The sequence below is a fragment of the Parus major genome, chromosome 3 (assembly GCF_001522545.3).
Source record: "Parus major isolate Abel chromosome 3, Parus_major1.1, whole genome shotgun sequence".
Lineage (NCBI taxonomy): Eukaryota > Metazoa > Chordata > Aves > Passeriformes > Paridae > Parus > Parus major.
In genome coordinates, this window is record NC_031770.1 from 29,092,655 (window position 1) to 29,111,506 (window position 18,852).

The 18,852-nt window shown below is 34.4% G+C and overlaps 1 protein-coding gene across 1 annotated transcript in view; it reads right to left on the reverse strand.

The window, feature by feature from the left end:
* The window catches only part of KIF6 (kinesin family member 6), a 147,630-nt gene that overhangs the window by 126,671 nt on the left and 2,107 nt on the right, over positions 1-18,852 (reverse strand). Inside the window, exons 3-5 of the mRNA XM_033512618.1 lie at positions 17,640-17,714; positions 3,428-3,575; positions 863-972 (exon numbers count right to left, since the gene is read on the reverse strand). Of these exons, the coding sequence (XP_033368509.1) occupies positions 863-972; positions 3,428-3,575; positions 17,640-17,714 (333 nt within the window). The remainder of the gene's footprint in view (positions 1-862; positions 973-3,427; positions 3,576-17,639; positions 17,715-18,852) is intronic.

Sequence of the window (18,852 nt, forward strand, 5' to 3'; positions counted from 1 at the left end):
TTTTTCTGGAAGTTTATTCTGGTGTTCTTATTATTGTAGTTTGTCAATAAACTTTGTTTATTCCTTTTAAGTTTTATGCCTGTTTTGCCCTTACTCTAATCCATATCTCACAGCAAGAAATAAGTAATTTTCTTAGTTATTTGTTTTAAACCACGACTTGCTGCTATTTAAAAATAACAGACTATCAACTATTATTTCAGACACGGAGACTAGGATTTGGATTTCATATAAATTAGAAATCTTTAACTTCAGCTAGAGTGTTCATCATCTACAAAGCTTTGTTTACTACTCTCCTCCAAGCATTAGTAGGTGCTAGTGTCTGATCAATGATAACTATTGTAACAACTATCCATTCTGAAGGAAATATACTGTTCTTTGGAGCTCATTGTGGCCTATTTTCTAGCTGCCACTTATTTCATAATTACATATTCTAGAAAAATAATTATCCTTGAAGGAAAAGGTCCAAATAGAAGCAGGGAGATTTTCCTCATCACTGTTGCAAGGAAATACCACCTGCTACATGTATCTGCGACACACAGTTATGCATGCCATACAAAGAGACCGGCTGCCATGAGGAAAGCAAGTGCACTTTCTCCATGTCAGAGGCTGCAACAGATCTCTTTGCATAATAGTAACAAATACTTTTAGTCCTTTCACCTTTGGTTTCTCCCTAGCCTCCATACACACAAAAAACCTGAATATTTAGAAACCATTGATAAAAGTGTGAAAACAAAGTATTCTGATTAAATTAACACAGATCAGTAGCACAGATTCAAAAAAAATGACAATACAAACAATGTAATAGGGTATATCAAAATTATTCATCTAGGTTTTGATGATTTTCTGTAATCTTATTACTTACTGCAAATCTTCCATTCTGGAGGCCTCATGTCTAGGGTCCAGCAGATCATAACCACATTCATTGTAGATTTCTAAGTAGGAAACATGAGTTGTGTACATTTTACTGCTATCCTGGATAAGAAAAGAAAAAAAAAATAGTCCTATAAACAGAAGTCAGATGTAGATTAGAACACAAAGTTGTTTCTATGGCTTCTAGGTCACTTTCTCACTTTGTCTCTTCTTTTTCCTGAGTAGGGTGCACATGTTCAATTTGTGATACTTTCATACTATGCACTACAATATGCGTAAGGACTCAAGAAGAAAGGAAAAATACACAAAAACCCCCAATCAAAACAGACACACACACACAAAACTCACTAAAACAAAAATCCCCCACAAAACGCCACTGTGCCTATAAGTTTAGTCTGGGATTTTTAATTAATTCCATGTACTTCAAAAAGTCTGTATATATTTATAACATGGGAGCTGCTTATAGAACGATGCAACATGACATTTTTCACCTCTGCCCTAAAAAGGGAAAGTTAGTATAAAACGGTAAATACTCATATTATGGATAGAAAGACTATGCTTAAAGAAAAAACCAAAATGATAGTAAAAACTGCAACAAAAATAAGATCTACTTCATTTAGAAACATCAGTGATGTACTGCTTTTCCCTCTCCTCATCATAACATTAGAGCACTGTATATGATGTCAGCTGTTCTCTGTAATCACAATTCTTTTGTTAAATTATATTGCCAAAAATTGACCAAACTGAGTTTTGCATACAGAATTTCCCCCTGCCCCAAAGCCAAATCCAAGCAACAAACCTCAAAATAATGGGCTTTGATTTCCAAAATTAAGGAAGAAAAAAAAGAATAAAAAAATCAGTCACTTCTTTTCAGCAGACAAAGCCACAGTGAAAGCACTCATATTAATTGGTTATGACAGTTCACTATTTCTAGGGACATAATTAAAAATATATACTACAGATGGATGGAAAAAATGTAGTAAGAAGCAGTTCAAACAGAATGCATTGGAAATAGGAGAACTTCTAAATTAAAAGGAGATGTTATTAAAAACAAAGGGCTTGATTTGCTTCTAATTTAGGGTAAAAAGTTTTGTTGCTTTGGTTTCAAAGTGCACTGTGTTTGTCCAAGTAAGAGCTTAACAAATCGTGTATTTCATGTCCCTGACTTCACTTTCTCCTGCTTCATACTATTTTGGGTTAGAAGGCAAATGATTCTTCTCTACTATTTGAACACCTTCCAAACCACAATTTCAAATAAATTAAACAGGGAAAAGATATTACAAGAAAGGCAAGAAGAAAGATTAAACATCAAAAAGAGATTCTTTAAAATGCACTAAGAAAAAAAAAAATTATATGAAACAATGATTTGGAAGCAGGAAAATTGAGATAGCCCTATAAGCATAACTAAGTATAGCTTTTGATCCAAAACCCAGTCTAAAGAGGGAAACATTCATATTTCTGTGCTGAGAAGTTGACAAACATGCTAGTTATTTTTAATTCTGTTTTGTTTTTATTACATAATTAACATTAGAAAAGAACGTTGGAGTGTTGGCACTGTTGCTGGCAATTACACAATAAACCTGCTCACTTTTCATAAGGGAAGTTCACCATGGGGGTTGTGTAAATGCAGCACAAGGTCTAAGATAACATGATCATGTGGGGTTTTTTCCCTTCCATTCACACAATGGCAAGTTTTTGTGCACCTGCCATATGCTACGTGCATTTACCTAACAAAGCCATATTTCTGAAGAGCCAAAGTAATTACTTGCTTTTGTTAACCCTTACTGAGACAGGGCATATTAATGTGAATGAAATATATACCCTTATGCAAAAAGATTGGTACTCTGTAGTACATGACTGAAAGAGTATAAAAGTACAGCGGAATGATTTATGTTAATGTAAAATAGTATTTAAATTTACTTAATGAAATAGCTTTGCTAAAATGTGAAGATAAATGAGTCGCAGGTCTGGTGGAGTAAATTAAGAGACAAAACATAAATTACACCAGACTCCTCTCTTCCTCTCTTCACTTTTGCTTCCTATTAAAAAGCATTGAAATAATTGACTGTGTTCACTCATATAAGTATTTCAGACACTAAAAGAAAATAAAATTTCTCACAAACCTAATAAACATGACAATCAGTATGCTTAATCTGGCACATCCTATTGCTTATTGACACATTTCATTGCATAAAAAGTCAAAATGAAATGCAATGTATACAATATAAAACCAGAGTGGAGCTGATGTAAGTGTTAGACAAGGAGAACCACTTCTTTGATCCAAAGGTATGCTGCACCAACTAAAAAACAGGCTGGATTTTAAAACTACAAAAGCCCCCCACAATGATGCACATTATTTTCAGAATATTGTAATAAACCAGGTAGCCAGAACAACTACAAATATATTCTTGCACACAGTAAGTATTGTGTCAAGTTAGATATTTTCTTCAGCATTAGTTTTAGGGCTTCCATTAACACTATTATAAAAACAACCTTTAGCAGTAGTTAAATCTTTGAAACCAGACATTAAAAACAAACAGAAAATAATGTTCCACACCTTCTGCAATTGATCAAAAATATAAGATAAGGTCCTGGGAATGATGCCTCGATCACTGTAACGTTCCGTTCCTCCTGTGATGGTGAAAGTTTTGCCACTGCCTGTCTGACCATATGCAAAGATAGTACCGTTGTATCCAGACAAAACACTATACAATTAAAAAAAGGAAGAAAATTAATATTTAAGGCAGAACATATTGTCCATGATCAACTTTGTAGAGAACCAAAATACAATTAACAGTAATTCTTGAATACATAGCAACTGTCATTGGTAATACAAGAATACACTTCAATATATATATTCTAGATTCTATAGAATTTAAACTATCTAGAATGAAGGGATTTCTCAATGCCTTGACTTAATCCATTATTAGCTGATCATATTTATTACTATTTACACTACCTTGTAATACTTTTTAGTTTAGCAGTTGTTTTTTTGAAAGGATAATATTTAATATTTTTAAAGACTGCAGATGTCAGGAATTGTGCCATTCATACACTAGAAGAATCAAGAAACAGTTCACTTAGGATTTCATTAAATGCAAACAGAGAAAACTATATTGTGGTTAGAAACTCAAGTAGGATACTGTTATACCAGAGTCCAGCTTTTATTCAGAGAATACAACTATACTAAACTATCAGACTGTGCTTGGATAAGGGTATGCAGGAGAATCTGTGCTTAAATCAAAGTAATAAAATCTTAATTTACTATGAAAAAACACAAACACACATTGGTAATAGCAAACTTTTCTGTTATAATTATGCCTGTACAAGAAGCTAGATGGAACAGACAAAATAGCTATAAATGCCATAGCATGAAATGGCATTCAGACTCATCATCTTTATCACATCTCTTACTTTGCAGAAGTGCCTAAAAAAAGTCCAGTTCAAATATATTTCTCTAATTCATCCCACTGCCACCATTGACTTCTACCTGATATCCACCAAACAGTGGAACAGTGGAACATGTGGTAGATAAGCTTAATCATCTTAAATTTTGGATTGGATTTACTATGCTTAAAGACCTACCAATTTTGTTCAACAAATGGAAAATCAAAAACTATTCTTGTGCATTTTGTTCAAAGAAAAAATTACAAATAAGCTACGATTTAAATAAAAAGAGGGAAAACAACCCTTGCATAAGAAGAAAAGAAACATGTATATAGATAGCTGCTGGTCTGACACTACAAGAGATGCAATGATTCTCCAGCTTAATAAAGTTTATTTAAAAACCTGAGTAGTTGCCAAATCGCTTATTTTAATCCATTACAGTAGGACGTCAAAGACAGAAACATGCTTCTGGCGTTACAGTGAACATCTGCTCCCAAAACATGCCAAGACGGAATATATATATAAATATTAGATTCCAGATGTTAAAAATCAAAACAATCGTTAGGATAAAACACCTCATTCACCTATCTTAGGAATTTCAAGTACCCACTGTCACAGTATCTGAATGCCAACAATAGTAATGACTTGCCAGATGGTAGCGGGTATCAATATAAGTTCAGATAAGGCAAATTCAGACCTAGCAAGGGGAAATGATTCTTCAAGCAAATTATAGTTAAGCTGTGCAACTCTTTGCCACACCATGTTTTGGACATTAAAATGTGACACAGGCTTCAGCAAAGATTGGACTAAATCACCAAAAATTTTGTCTTCAGGGCTACTAATCACAGAGAAATTGGAAAATCCCAAAACTAAAAATAACTAAAGACTGAGAGGATACATGAGGGAGGCAGCTCTACATGCTTACTCTAGTTTCTTCCTCTGACATTGTTTGTTAGTTCCTGTGAGAGACAACATAGTGCGCTAGATGGAACTTTGGTATGATGCAGTACAGTTGCTATTCAGCTCATACAGAAGAGCTCCCTGGCTCTTCAGAGCTAGTAACTGGGGTTGTTAAATTTTCTTACTCCTTCTCTTTAAAGGAGTGTCTTGCAAAGTGTTAAAAACTAGTAAATGTTTGACTGCAAACTATTAACTTAACATACCTGTACTTCAGACAAAGCGGTTGATTAGAATCACTGTGGGAATTCCGAGCACGCGAAATTCTTGAAATCTTGTGCATGCAGGCTCAAACACAGAAATGAATACAGGGTTCAACCTTGAGACCTTGGAAAAGTCTACCACTTTTAAATCCAGAAGGATTTAGAAAGTATGGGCAAGAATGTGGGTTTGTAGTTTAAATGGAAAGACATTAGGCTAGGTAGTAGAAAGTTTTAAGGTTTTAAAGTTAAGATATAGAAGTAATTAAAAAGGTAAAAAGTTTAAAGTATAGCAAATAGCTTTGTGTGGCATTATATGATTGGTTAAGAAAGTCTGCATTGTGGCATGGATGTGTAAGACAAAATAATCAACTATTGGTGTGAAAGTAGAAACATTCTTTTGTGGCAGTAGTTTATTGGCTAATTAACCTTTAAAAGGCCTTGTAACCTGTGGTCTTGTGACCACTGACCATGAACATCTAGTGAACATGGCGAAGACGTTCTCACACCTTCATGAGACTGTAGAAGAAGAATAATAAATCATGCTTTAAGATGTCTCCCAGTAGTCCCATCTCTTAAAATCCCCATAGATCACCTCACATGTAAACACAGGATAAAACGTCACATACCATATGCTGTCAAAACAGCTGCAAAAATCAGTGAGTTTTCTTTTTGCTATATGATTCATATACTTATATTTTTTGCAGTGCATCAGTGCATCAGCACAGCTCTGAAAAGTTTTCCAGAAAACTCTGACAGCACATAAATTTGAACATATCCATGTCAATAATGCATTCTTCTAATCCAATGCAATTACAGGTTATCTTAATATTGCATTACATAGATATTGATTTCACATATTACATTTAAATTACATATTACATATGTACATATTACATAGATACTGACTCCACAGTTTTGTTCTTTAAATTCTGAGCTAAAAGTCAATCTTATTTTCTAAATTTATGTGTATATATATGTGTGTATATATATGTGCGTGTATTATATATATACGAATAATTGCAACCTGTCCATATTTACAACATACATTTCTTTCATTCACAGTGTATTACAGCTGCCACCAAGTCAATTTAAGGACAGCCTGCTTGAGGTGCTAAGGAAGTCTGTAAGGAAAGACTAATAATAATACAGTGAAACTGCTGGCAAAGCCTTCTAAGACAGGATAGAGAATTCCCTTTCTAAGTCTGAGAAGCAAAACACTTTTATAAGAGACAAGGGACTAGGAGTTCAGGCAGGGCTGACAAAGCTCCTTTGGCTCAGAAGCAAACTGTACACTACGATCCCACCTCCTGAAAAGAGTAGAGGGGAAGATGAAAATGAAAAGCCCCTACTCCATTGGCTTGTGGAAAAAAAATTAAACTTATGAACTACACAAAAATTAAGGGTTTGTGCATACATATGTATTTATGAAAGAACACATTTCAAAACTGAAGATGTATAAATACCATTCTAAGTATAATATTGTGAATATTATTCAATGTCAATTTTGGAGGTCTGTATGGGATAACATGGGTTAAGACATAAAAATCCATGTCTGATGTGTCTTATTAACACTTATTTTAAGTAACTTCATTTGGAGTCAATGGTGACACAGGATGTTTTATCAATGAGCCTTGTGGACAACTTATCACTATAGGAAATACTTGTTGGAGATACCCCTTGCACTTTTGCACTTCTAAGTACTTCAAAACCCAACCAAAACTCCATCAATTTAATTTTAGTTCATTATCCCAAAGAGTTTAACACTGAAAGGGTAACTATATGTAGATGGACCAATACCAAATAAATCAATACTTATTTACTAAATATTCAGGAAGTTTAAGACTTAAACGAAGTATTTTCAACCCAAGATGCACAATCCCTTTAGGAACATAAAAATCTCAAAAACTTTCATAAACCATTAGCCACCCATAAAATGCTGTTTAAGAAAACAACATCAAACTATACTGCATAATCATCCTTGGCAAAGTGATGTGTCCTACAGATGCTAGAAGTCAATATAGTGAGCTGAAAATACACATTGTCCCTTTCATCCTGAAATATAACTGCAGCATGACGCTGCTCTTGGCTGCACCGGAGCTCCGGGCTAGCTCTACAGTGCCACTCTGGCACGGGCAGTCGCCAGGAGTGGGGAACTGCAGGGGAAAGGCGATCCCACTGCAGAACCTTCAGAGCACTGAATCCTGCTGGGCTCTGCCAGATCAGAGGCAACATACCTCCCAACGTGGGTGGTGGCAAAAGGATGGAGGAGACTCACTCAGCTGTACTTCCCAGGAACAGGTTTATTCAGGGTAGGGGATAAGCACAAGGGTCTAGACTGGGACAAATCAGGACCAAAGAGAGCCCAGAGCACCTCTGTACACTGGGTTTTATCTCAGGGGTGGGCACAGTCCAGGGTCCAATCGGAGCTCACGGAGGGAGGGGTAAGGGGAGGAGGTTACAACATCAGGGATCAGTGGGGATACAAAGAAGGCGGGAACATAACATAACAACCAATAACATGTCAAGGAAGGGATGATCTCCATGGAAGGAGCTGGAAGGAGAGGTGAGGTTTACAGTGATGGATCGGGAGAAGGGGCAGGGTAAAGGTGATTGACGAGGAACATTCAGGAAAACTGGGAGGGGTTTGTATAACAGACAACTGGGGCTAAACCATTACAGTCAACAGGGGGAAAACAAGAATGTACCAACAAGTTTTTAACAAATTCTTAACAAAATTAAATAAATTAACTACAACAGCAGCAAGTACCAAAAAAGTTGGCAACACCCATTATGACAAGAGAAGAGCATATTTTCTAAACATCATACACCAAAGGGATCTTCAAAGATTCTCATTTGCAAATTGAAACTGTTCCCAACAGTAGTGGAAGTGATTCTTTGCTGGAAAAGGTTGATTGAGAATCAGCTCTTTTCTGCATTTTCAGCAAAACCTACTTTGCAAGATGTCAGTTCCCGCAGACAAAGTCTGCATCTTTGCTCTTCAGAGTCTCTGAACTAAAGTCCCAAATTTTTGTTAAATTCTGTATTTGAAACCACACAGGTTCACATGGACAGTGATGGTAGTCATGTGAGGACTTAAAACTATGCATAAATAAAAATCATACACTAAAAGTATATTTTCAGTCATGTCCCCTTGGTGTTATCAGAATACTCAGTGTAATAGATTGTTACTGTTTATGAATCAAATTTAATATAATATGATTGTTTAATATAATATGACTGTTAAAACTGTTTGTTTAACACAATGTAATAGCTGAAACTGCAGAAATGCCAAACCACAATATCTGGCTGTACAAACAAGAATTAGAACATTTTCTTATTAGGAGAAGTCGCATAACTGGTATAGGACCAATGCCTGCGCACGGACCAAGGAAAACTACAAGCCTTCATCTCATGACCACCAGGAGGCAGAGGACGACCCCCTAGCAACAGGCGGCACAAGCTCAGATGCAACCCAGGAAGAAGCAATGAAGACACATACAGGAACTGTATATAAGGGAAAACTTTTTCAAGTTAAGGCACGTGCACTATTGGTGAAGCAGAGGCTTCCCAGCCATCGCCCAGCATTGTTTTTTGCTTGCTCACTGCTTGCTGAATTAATAAAATTGATTTTCATGAATGATCATTTAAATTGGCTCCTTGATTTAGTCACGACAATTTATAACACTCAGAATTTTGCATATTTTTTTTTTCTCTCTGAATGATGAATTTTGGCATGGTTAAGGAGGCATTTTGTTGAATAAATAGTCTCTTTGCTACTTCAAAAAAAAAAACAAAAACACATCAAAGACCCATAATCCAAGGAGAAGATTTGCAGAAAAGATCTTTCATGCACAACATTGTTTAGCACCCTGTTCAGAAGTTAATGGACAGCTTCCAGACAGATCAGCTAAAATGCTGTTGGAGTAGAGAAATCTGTCTACAGCATATTTTACTGAAGTTATGATTGCCAGAGTTACTGGAGGGTCTTGTTCTTTTTATCAAAACCAATCTAGACCTAAAAATACCTACTACAGGGGAAAATAACTTTAAAATACAATGACTGAAATCTTCTCTAAATTTGTGTATTTTTTTCATTCTATTACAGAATTCAGAGGGATTATTTTCTGTTGTAATGCATTTAGAAAAATGGTATAACCCAAGAATCTACCCCTGAAATACAGAATGTTAGCTTCTTCCCTTTATCTCTTCCTCCCCAGTTTTTCCTCATTGATTGTAAGACTGTAACCCTTCCCCCCTTTCCATGACTTCAAAAAGGAGCATGTTAACAATTTTCTTTCTCTTTCTCCACACAATCCCCAGAATAAAGCTGGAACATCATCTCAGGAAAGAAAGAGCCTCGTTTTAGTCCCTTTAGTTCTTGCTATAATAACTTCTCCCCACCCTGAGCTACAGCAGGGTGGACTGTGGCTACAGAGAGGCTGGGGAACATATATATAAAAAATAGCAATTTTCATTATTCACTAAAACATGCAGGCATATATTGTAACAGTCTGTGATAGACTTAGTTTATATAAGAAGAAAAGAATAATATATATTTAAAACTCAGTTTCTAACTAATTGTTGATTTGGCTTTGCTTGTACTGCTTATAACCACATATTCCATGTTTCTATCTGGAAAATACAGACCAACTTAAATGTGTCAAGGAAAACTTTAATTTGCCACATGCATGAGCAATAAGTCTGACTTACTGAAGTTCATACCTGTGAACAGTAAGATGCTTTGAATGGGAATAAATCTCATTGGCCTGAATTTCTACATATAAGGAAATCTCAAAGAAACCTGGTCAAGACTTCAAATTCTGTTAAGACGAGATTTCCACAAAAAATATGACATTTCAGGGAAAATGCAGACATGCAGTAAGTCTGCAAAAAGTTGTGTTTCAATCTCATTTAATATACTGAGCTGTCTTCATGGCTTATTAGTGTGGAAGATCTGTTTCATGACTGCCAAGAAAGGCCCCAAAACGTCAAAAGCTGCAAATTCAAAGAAGGTAGAACTAAACAAATTGAATATTAATATTTTAGATTTAACTCATGATACCAGAATATCAGGATTTCCAGATTTTGTAGCATAAATGATAATTATGTCTTATTTTTTAAACTGAATATTTATTTTTGTGCGTCAGTGAAAACACATGCAGTCAGGTCATATGAAGATTCACATATTACAAAACTGAATATAAGACAAACATAATGTTTGCATGATATATTGGAAAAGAAAAACCATACATCTACATAACCACATTTACATATGTTTCCTGCATGTTGAGGTGGGTGGGATGAAGTGTTAGTCTTGTCTTTTTGATCACTGTAAGAGAAGTCCATTTAAAGCAAAATAATGATGAAGAAACATCATGATTATCTTCCAAGTATTATAAGCTCATCAAGAAGTATTTATGCAATAAGCAAGTCTCTTAAGCAAAGTTACTATCATTGAACAACACAAAATTGTGCAAAAATATTTTGCTTAGTGGAAATCAGAATAACACTGAGTGCATGGGAAAAAAGCAAATAACAGCATAAAGTGCAGGCAAACAACTCCCAAAGCATGAATAATTACTGTTTATTGTATGCCTAGATCTTCTTTATCATTTTATTCTGCATTATAATTTATCATCAAATTATATATCTTCGTCATGATGATTATAATTTAGAAAAGGATTAGATCTGTTCTTACACTTTACTCAAAGAATTGAATTCTTCTTTTCTGATCAAGCACTGAAAACTTACTGTTGATTTTTAGAAACATAGAAGCTTGTGTTTTACCTTACAGAGCTAAACAGCAACTCATTCAAACAAAAATAAAGCATTAGATCTTCTATATTGCTTACAATTTAAATCACACCTTTTCCAAGTAAAAGGTGGTTTGTGCACACAGCTAAGGAGATTGATTTTATACCACTGCTAAATAAACCCCATCATATATTATCGCAGCAAGTTGATAGGATAAATTAGAAATGTTCAAGTTTTACCTCCAGCTATGACACAGATCATCAAAAAACCTCCCCCAACAACAGTGTTTGAGACAGGAATTACAACACTTCTAGAATTTTTTCTAGACAGAATACTAAGGGATACTTTCCCTCCACTGGGAAAGAATTCTCTGCCTGGGAAATATTAAGACCATGATTCAAATCACTGACCACTTTTCCAATGTGACTGAGTTTTAGGGAGAAAATTTGATGTAGATTTTTTTTTTTCTGCTGTAAATGCTTGAACACATTACAGGATTTACACTTATCTGCATGCATCAAAAGTACATCTAACACCTTAGAAATTCCCAACATAGATGCTAGAAATATTTTTTCCAATTAACATGGAATACTCTTAATTTTAATACTTCTCTTTTTTGAAAAAGAGACATATAATAGAAAAACAGAAAGCCAAAGTAAATGTTCCTTATATGTTCCACTTCCAATACAACCCTGCTACCACTTAATAACCCAAATATTGTTACATAAAAGATTATGTAATGATGATTGCTCAAGAAAATCAGTTTTGGCATTGTTAATTATGACATGCATTCTCTTCTGCACATTGGATTTCAAGAAACTATCCATTATCAAACATAGGACAATTTTTTACATCAATGTAAAGGGGAGCAATAACATGTTTTTTCCCCCTCAATTTTTTTTACTTATGAAGTAACTTGCATGTTCTAACTTACTTGTAATTAGTGGTGATTTAAAAACATCTGCAGTCAGATATGACCTTTTAATTTGAAAATTCAGTTCAGATTCCTATTTAAATGAATGCTGCTACAGAGTTATGTACTGGCATTTCCAGTCAGTCCCCTGCCTTGTCTCATTCCTGAAAGACAACTAGTTCCTAAATATAGTGTGATATTATGGAAGCAATTCTAATTAAATTGATATATCTGTTAGGTTTATAACTGCCTAACATTCCTTGAGTGAGAGCTAGACAATTTATGGGTAGTTACTACAGTCTAAAATACGATTCAGTACTTTGTCCTTGAATATCTGGGATAATATAAATAGTGGTAAAAGCCCAGTGACAGTAGACAGAGGTTGAAAGCAGACTGAGGTTGTTTTATTGTGGTTGGGTTTTCTGACTACATTTTGTTTTAATTTCCAGTGAAGATAATTTGTTCCATTTAAAGCTGATGGACACAGAACTTTTCATTTGTATCTGTGCTCACTGTTAATGAGACTTAAGGGAAGCTTTTGCCTAAGTATAACCAAGAACACTTCTTCCTCTGCTGCTGCAGTGTTTTTGCTGAATCGAACAGAACAGTTACTCTCAAAATATGAAAAAAAAAGGGAAAAAAGAAAAAAAAAGAAAAAGTGACACTCCTTGAGTTCTGTTCAAATTTTTGGGCTCCCAAGTAGATGAAAAAGCCTCTAAAGAAACTGGAGTGAGTCTGATAGAACTAATTGAGTTCAGGCTGCAGCACATCATGCACAAGAACCCAAGTTAACTGTTTCCTATCAACCCAGAGAAGAGAAAGCCTTGCTTGTACCTAATTACCACCTTCTGCAATGGATTATTAGATATGGACTCAAACTCAGAGGCTTACACTGGTAGAACATAAAGCAGTGGTCACAAGTTGCAAGAGAAGAAACTCCAAGTGGGTATAAGAAAAATATTCACAGTGAGAGTAGTTAAACCCTGTGGAATTCACACCTTCAGACATTTTGGAAATTCTATTGGCCAAGGGACTCAAAAATGTGATCTAGAAGCCATACCTGTTTTCCTCAGAAGACTGGTCCAGATGACCTGTAGAGATCCTGTCTTTATTTTTCTAATAGGTTGAAAAAGTTCAAAGTTTTGTACAAAGTTTATAGTATGAAAAAATAAAACAAAGAAAACCCCTTATTAAGTAAGACTAAATTCTGTAAGTGTTTTTGAGTAGGTAAGAGAAAATCCTGAGAACAAGAAACAGCTTTCATCTTAAAAACTTATTTACTTTAGTTTTTTTAGTTTATTTTGGCTTCATATTATTATTTTTACCTGAGTTCTGCCTCTTCATTTTTAATGAGTAGGAACATAAAGGCCTGTGGTCAAAACAAATATTCATTTACTATAAAATAGCAGCCTAATGAAAAAGGCAGAAGATACCAATATCTTTGATAGTTGCATGCTGTTGGTCCTCTCCTTATCTCAGTTCTTGCAGTGTTCCTCATTTTCCTTCCTTCTTTCACAAGAAACTTCAATTCATCAATATTAAAAAAAATAACATAGCCCTGGAAAAACCAGCCACCCTCCCCTTTCCCCTCATCCCCTGAATTATATTAAAGATGAAGGAAGAATTTAATTTAAAGGAACTGGATAATAAGGTTTCAGGAAAATTTGTCTTCACAGAAACTCAGTTTTCAGATATCTTCTAACACTCAGAGGTCAGACTAATGTTTCTTTTAACTAAAATTAACAAAATATCTCTGTATGACTTTTTTTTCTTTATGTCTTTGCCAGATTTGTGGAACATATCCAAATTCGTAATGCCTCATCTTTAAAAAACAAATGTGATTTCCAAATGTGCATGTAGCTGTTTTTGAGAGATTAGTGCAGGCAAGTCTTCTTAGAAATTTCATAAATTTTCCTTCAGAAAAAAAAGTAATGTATTTTCTTGTTTTGTCTAAGATCTCTAAATATATTCAGAATTTCCCCATAAACACTGTAACAGATAAGTGACACAAAGATATTCTGAATCAAAGCTGTCAAACTGTAACTTTAATTAAGCAACCTTCTTGAACAATTCTAAATTGTATACTTTAAGTCAAAACAAACACAAGCAACTAATAGTCATTTGAGAAGAAACATCAGTGACACTTTTCACTTTTTATTGCCATATAATTGTACTCACATTGAGAAAGAACAGCTAGCATTACTAATTTCTCAATTTAGGGGGAAGTTCAGGCTACATTTCTTTCAAGACGACATCCAAAGAATGTGTCCTTTTGCTCTATATAGACTCTACAAGTCTTTGTGATGCAGATGAGCCAGACCATTACTTTACACACTGTGATAAATACATCCAGGTACAAAATTAATAATCGTTAATAAAAATATTTTTACTAATTTTCTGTAAGAATACACAGCAGAAAAAAACCCCACTAAACCAGTTGAGAGAAAACTGAAGTAGTTTATATATTATAGATGCTAATTCTTAGGATAAATATAGCACATAAGAAACCAGAAACTGCAGCAATGGGAGCATTATCCCCAAGGCCATCAGATTTTTCAAAAGATCACAGGTGATTGTCATTAGGTTTATAAACAGCTATTTCTTATTTGCATGAGACAACTGAAGAGAAAATATTTTCAAATGTTATTCTTTAATAAATCAAGAAATCTAATACCGAAATATTGGCCATATTAGAAATAAAAACTCAGCTAATTCAAAACAGTTAACATTTTCTACTTAATTTCTGATTGCATACGTAATCATAATACTAATACTTGGAACATTTTGAGAGTAGCCTTGTTTAGTTGTGAGACTAAAGCAATGCTTAATCATTAGCAAACTTTTAAAGTAGGGTGCTATTTATTTTCTGGTTTTGATAGAGTAACAGAATTAGTGTTGCTTCTTAAACATCAAGTTGATCCTGCACAAAAACATTATCAAGAATATATATTTAAAATTAGTAGGAAAAGAAACAATGTAAAAGATGACTCGAGGATAGAAAAAAAGTAATGAAGTCCAAGCAAATCATTTGCTTATAATGGTTTGCAGAGGCTGGTACTTTTGACTGAAGAAGCAAATTAAACAATCTAACGACTGGTGCCTCTGAAACCACAGGCAAGATGACAATGTAACTGGACTTACAGAAAGAGAAGTAGTGGCCCAACGTCAAAGAAAACACACTTAAAAAGAAAAATAAAAAAAACAAAGAGAGAAAAGAAAGTTGCATTCAATTTCCATCCATCCAAGAACAAACTAGAAAAATTTTAGAATCCTGAGCATTGTCTTTCTGGTTTTAGTTTAAACAATGCCCAAAAAATTATTGTTTTTTCCCCTCAGCATTCAAGTCCAACTGAATTTTCTCAGGACTGTAAGAAGGCATGACAAAGAACCTCAAAATGTTACTGAACTATTTCACTGATATTTTCCTGCTACTTTCTTTTCCCTGGCAATACACACACAAAAACTGTTCCCTCAGTAAAGTAACTCCAACAACAGAAATGTGTGTACCTGCAACAGCTTTTTCATGCACAAGAATACTGAGTGTGAAAGAAACAAATAATGAAGGACATTTTGCTGTGAAAACTGTGGTCTTTAAAAGAAACAGGGCAATTCTTATTGTTCCATGACAGAAAGAAAAATTGTATCATTAACGACAGACTGAAAATTTCAGGCCCAGTTCAGGACTCCATTAGCCAAGGAACCTCATGACTCCGAAGATATTTTGAAATATACATTTTTGTCTAAAAAGAGGTTAAAAATTAAGGGAGTGGATAAAAACATGAACATACTTCAGTTATTGTCTACTCTGTTATAAAAACACAAGTAAAATTATCACTAACAACACAAGTGTAATTTAGAATACAGGCTTTACCACATTATAATGCTCAGAGACAAAATCTTGATTTCATTAAGATTGGTTTTATAAGTCACTTTTAGCATTAAAAACACAGCTATTTGAAGATAACTGTCTGCCTAAAAACCATTGATTTTAATAGCACTTAAGTACTTTCAAGTACTTAAAAATATCTAAACCTTGAAACTAAAGCCTACATAATGGAGAAAATTAATATATAAAACAACCCTTTTATCAGCTAACACTGAAATAAAGGAGAATAATAACCTTTCCTGTTTATTAGAGCATTGTATAGATGAACTGTTCAACTGGAAAACATTTCCATATTCCAGCAAAACACTCCAAGGGGAAAAATAGTAGCCAGTTTATTACTAGTTAATTTTGATACTCTGAGCTTCTGTTGAGGATAATTAAGTCCATAGTATGTAAAAATGAGAATTTTAATGCTTCCCTTTTGAAACACACTCAAATTAGATAAAGGGTTTTTTTCTAATGTCAACATTAAACCCAGAAATATTTAAAATTAAGTGTATGACTTAACGTGAAGCTAAATGTGATACTGTTGGATAAGCAAAGAAATATCTTTTGGATGAGAAAATAACAAGCACTATTTTTAAGTCTATTTAGCTTATTCGAGTAAAATTCACTGGCTCTTCATTTCACTGTCAATTACCTTTCTGCTTTATGTGGGACTTTAAGGAAGAAAACAGGAGGGGTGGGGAGAAACAAAATGAAATTATAAAGAGATAGATATATTTTTCTTCCATGTAACAACTTGAGAAAGGATTAGTATCCAGCTGAAGACGTTTGTTTTCCTACAGTGCTAAGCATTGGGCTGTGCAATAGATTGAGGAATAACTTGAAGAATCACAGCATAAACAAATGATGAATGAGAAAGAAGTTGTCACTTGAAGTAGTACTTCCCAACTCAATACAAGTCTGGATTTTGAGCAGTAAGTTTGATAAATAAGCAAACACTATGCAGAAATTCTGTTTCCTCCAGCATGGGATTTTCTCCCACACTAAAACCAGTACAAACTTCAGCAATGCAGACAGTAAACTGAGCAAAGAGAATGGCATAAAATCCATTTTCCATTGGAAAATCCACCTGTTTCAGAGTAGCATTCAATCCACACAATGAATGCAGAAGTCCTCATCAGTCTTAAATTTGGCTTTGCAAACTGTCAGAAATGAGCATTGTTTGATTATGAAAATGGAGGAGAAAAAATAAAACACTGCCAAAAGCACTGCCTTACATGTTAAAACAAAAGTAATAAAGACAAGATCTAGGAATATCTCCACAAACATTAATGAGAGTCCCTAGCTTAATGAAAATTATATGGGGGATAAAAATTTCATTAGGTTTACTTCTACGTGAAACTATATAGAAAATACAATTCTAAAGCAATGAAGTCAGCTTATAGTACAGACAAAAAAGAATTGAGCATGGATTTCTATTGCTATACAACAACAGTAGCATTGCTATTTTATGAGTCAAAATGGAACCTTACTATGCATAAAATTATCAGGGGATTGTATATCTCCTGGATTCAGACACGTAAATATTTAGTAAATTAGAACATCAATCCACTTTTACAACAACAACAAGACAAAGACCTGACAGCTCTCCTTCAAGTAATACAACAAAAGCAGAAATAGCTTTTCTGCTTTTTCTTGGTTACTTGCAAGACCAACAACGTACCATTCTGCTACTGGTTTGGCAATGCTGTCAAAAATCACATCTTGTTTTGCCTCTTGATCAAAAATTTTCTCAAATCTGAAAATTTTAAGCAAATAAGAATTGCTTAGAATGTTAAAACAGTACTTGATTCATACATTTTTGTTTGTGTTTGTAATTGTCAATGTTTACATCATTAGGCTTACATAACTTAGTACAATGTTTTCCCTGTAGTCTTAACCACAGCTTGCTGTTGTGCTGTTGTACATAAATAGGCTGTACACAGAGATGCTTTGACAAGATGTGTACAAAAAAATTCTATGAAAAAATTATGTGGCTTAGAAAAAAAAATAAACGGTATTTTAAATCTATCAAGAGAATTAGTGTTTGCAGCTGGCACCACACTGAATCCTGGATAAACAGATTACACTATAACCAATATAGCATCCCACCAGTACAGCCAGTAACATTTTTTCAAGCCATTTACTTCATTCTGCTGCACAATTATTATAGGTCACAACAAAATATTTAATAAAATATGTTTTGTCACTTTCTATATAAAATATCTGCAGTTACTTTACAGAATCAGAATTCTTGAGGTTAGAAGGGACTATTTGTTCTAATTCTCCTGCTGCCTCTGCATCGTTTTCTGCTGATGTGGATGGACTGTTCTTGAGCTTGGAGAAGGTGATCCTTGAAAATCAATCAGTTTTCCTGGTTATCTCTCCAGGAATGTGTCTCAGAGAATTCTTTCCAGCAGATCCATGAACAAGCCAAAGTCTGCATTTATGAAGTCCAGGATTATGATCCTGCTTTTTGTCTTACTTCCTTCTCTCTGTATCCTGAATTTCATTATCTCACAGCCCCTGCAGTCAAAGCTACTTCCAGGCTTAATATCCCTCAATAGTTTGTCCATGTTTGCAAATATCCTAATTGGCTTAACTGTATGTTAGGAAGTTGTCATCCACATGTTCCAGTAGCCCCCTATACTGCTGGTGCCCTCCTATGTTGCCCCCCTATTTGGAACTCTAGTCTCACACAGAACTTCCCAGTGTGTGTAGAAAGGCCCTACAGACACTGAGTATGTAGAAAGGCATTGTTCTGACCCATACAGTGAGTACAGTATCACAGACAAATGCAATGCACAAAACATAAAAGCATTTATTCTATCCTTCTAATGAGTCAAGTAACTCAAACAGTTATTCTTGCATTGTCTTAAGGATAATAGGGCATAGGG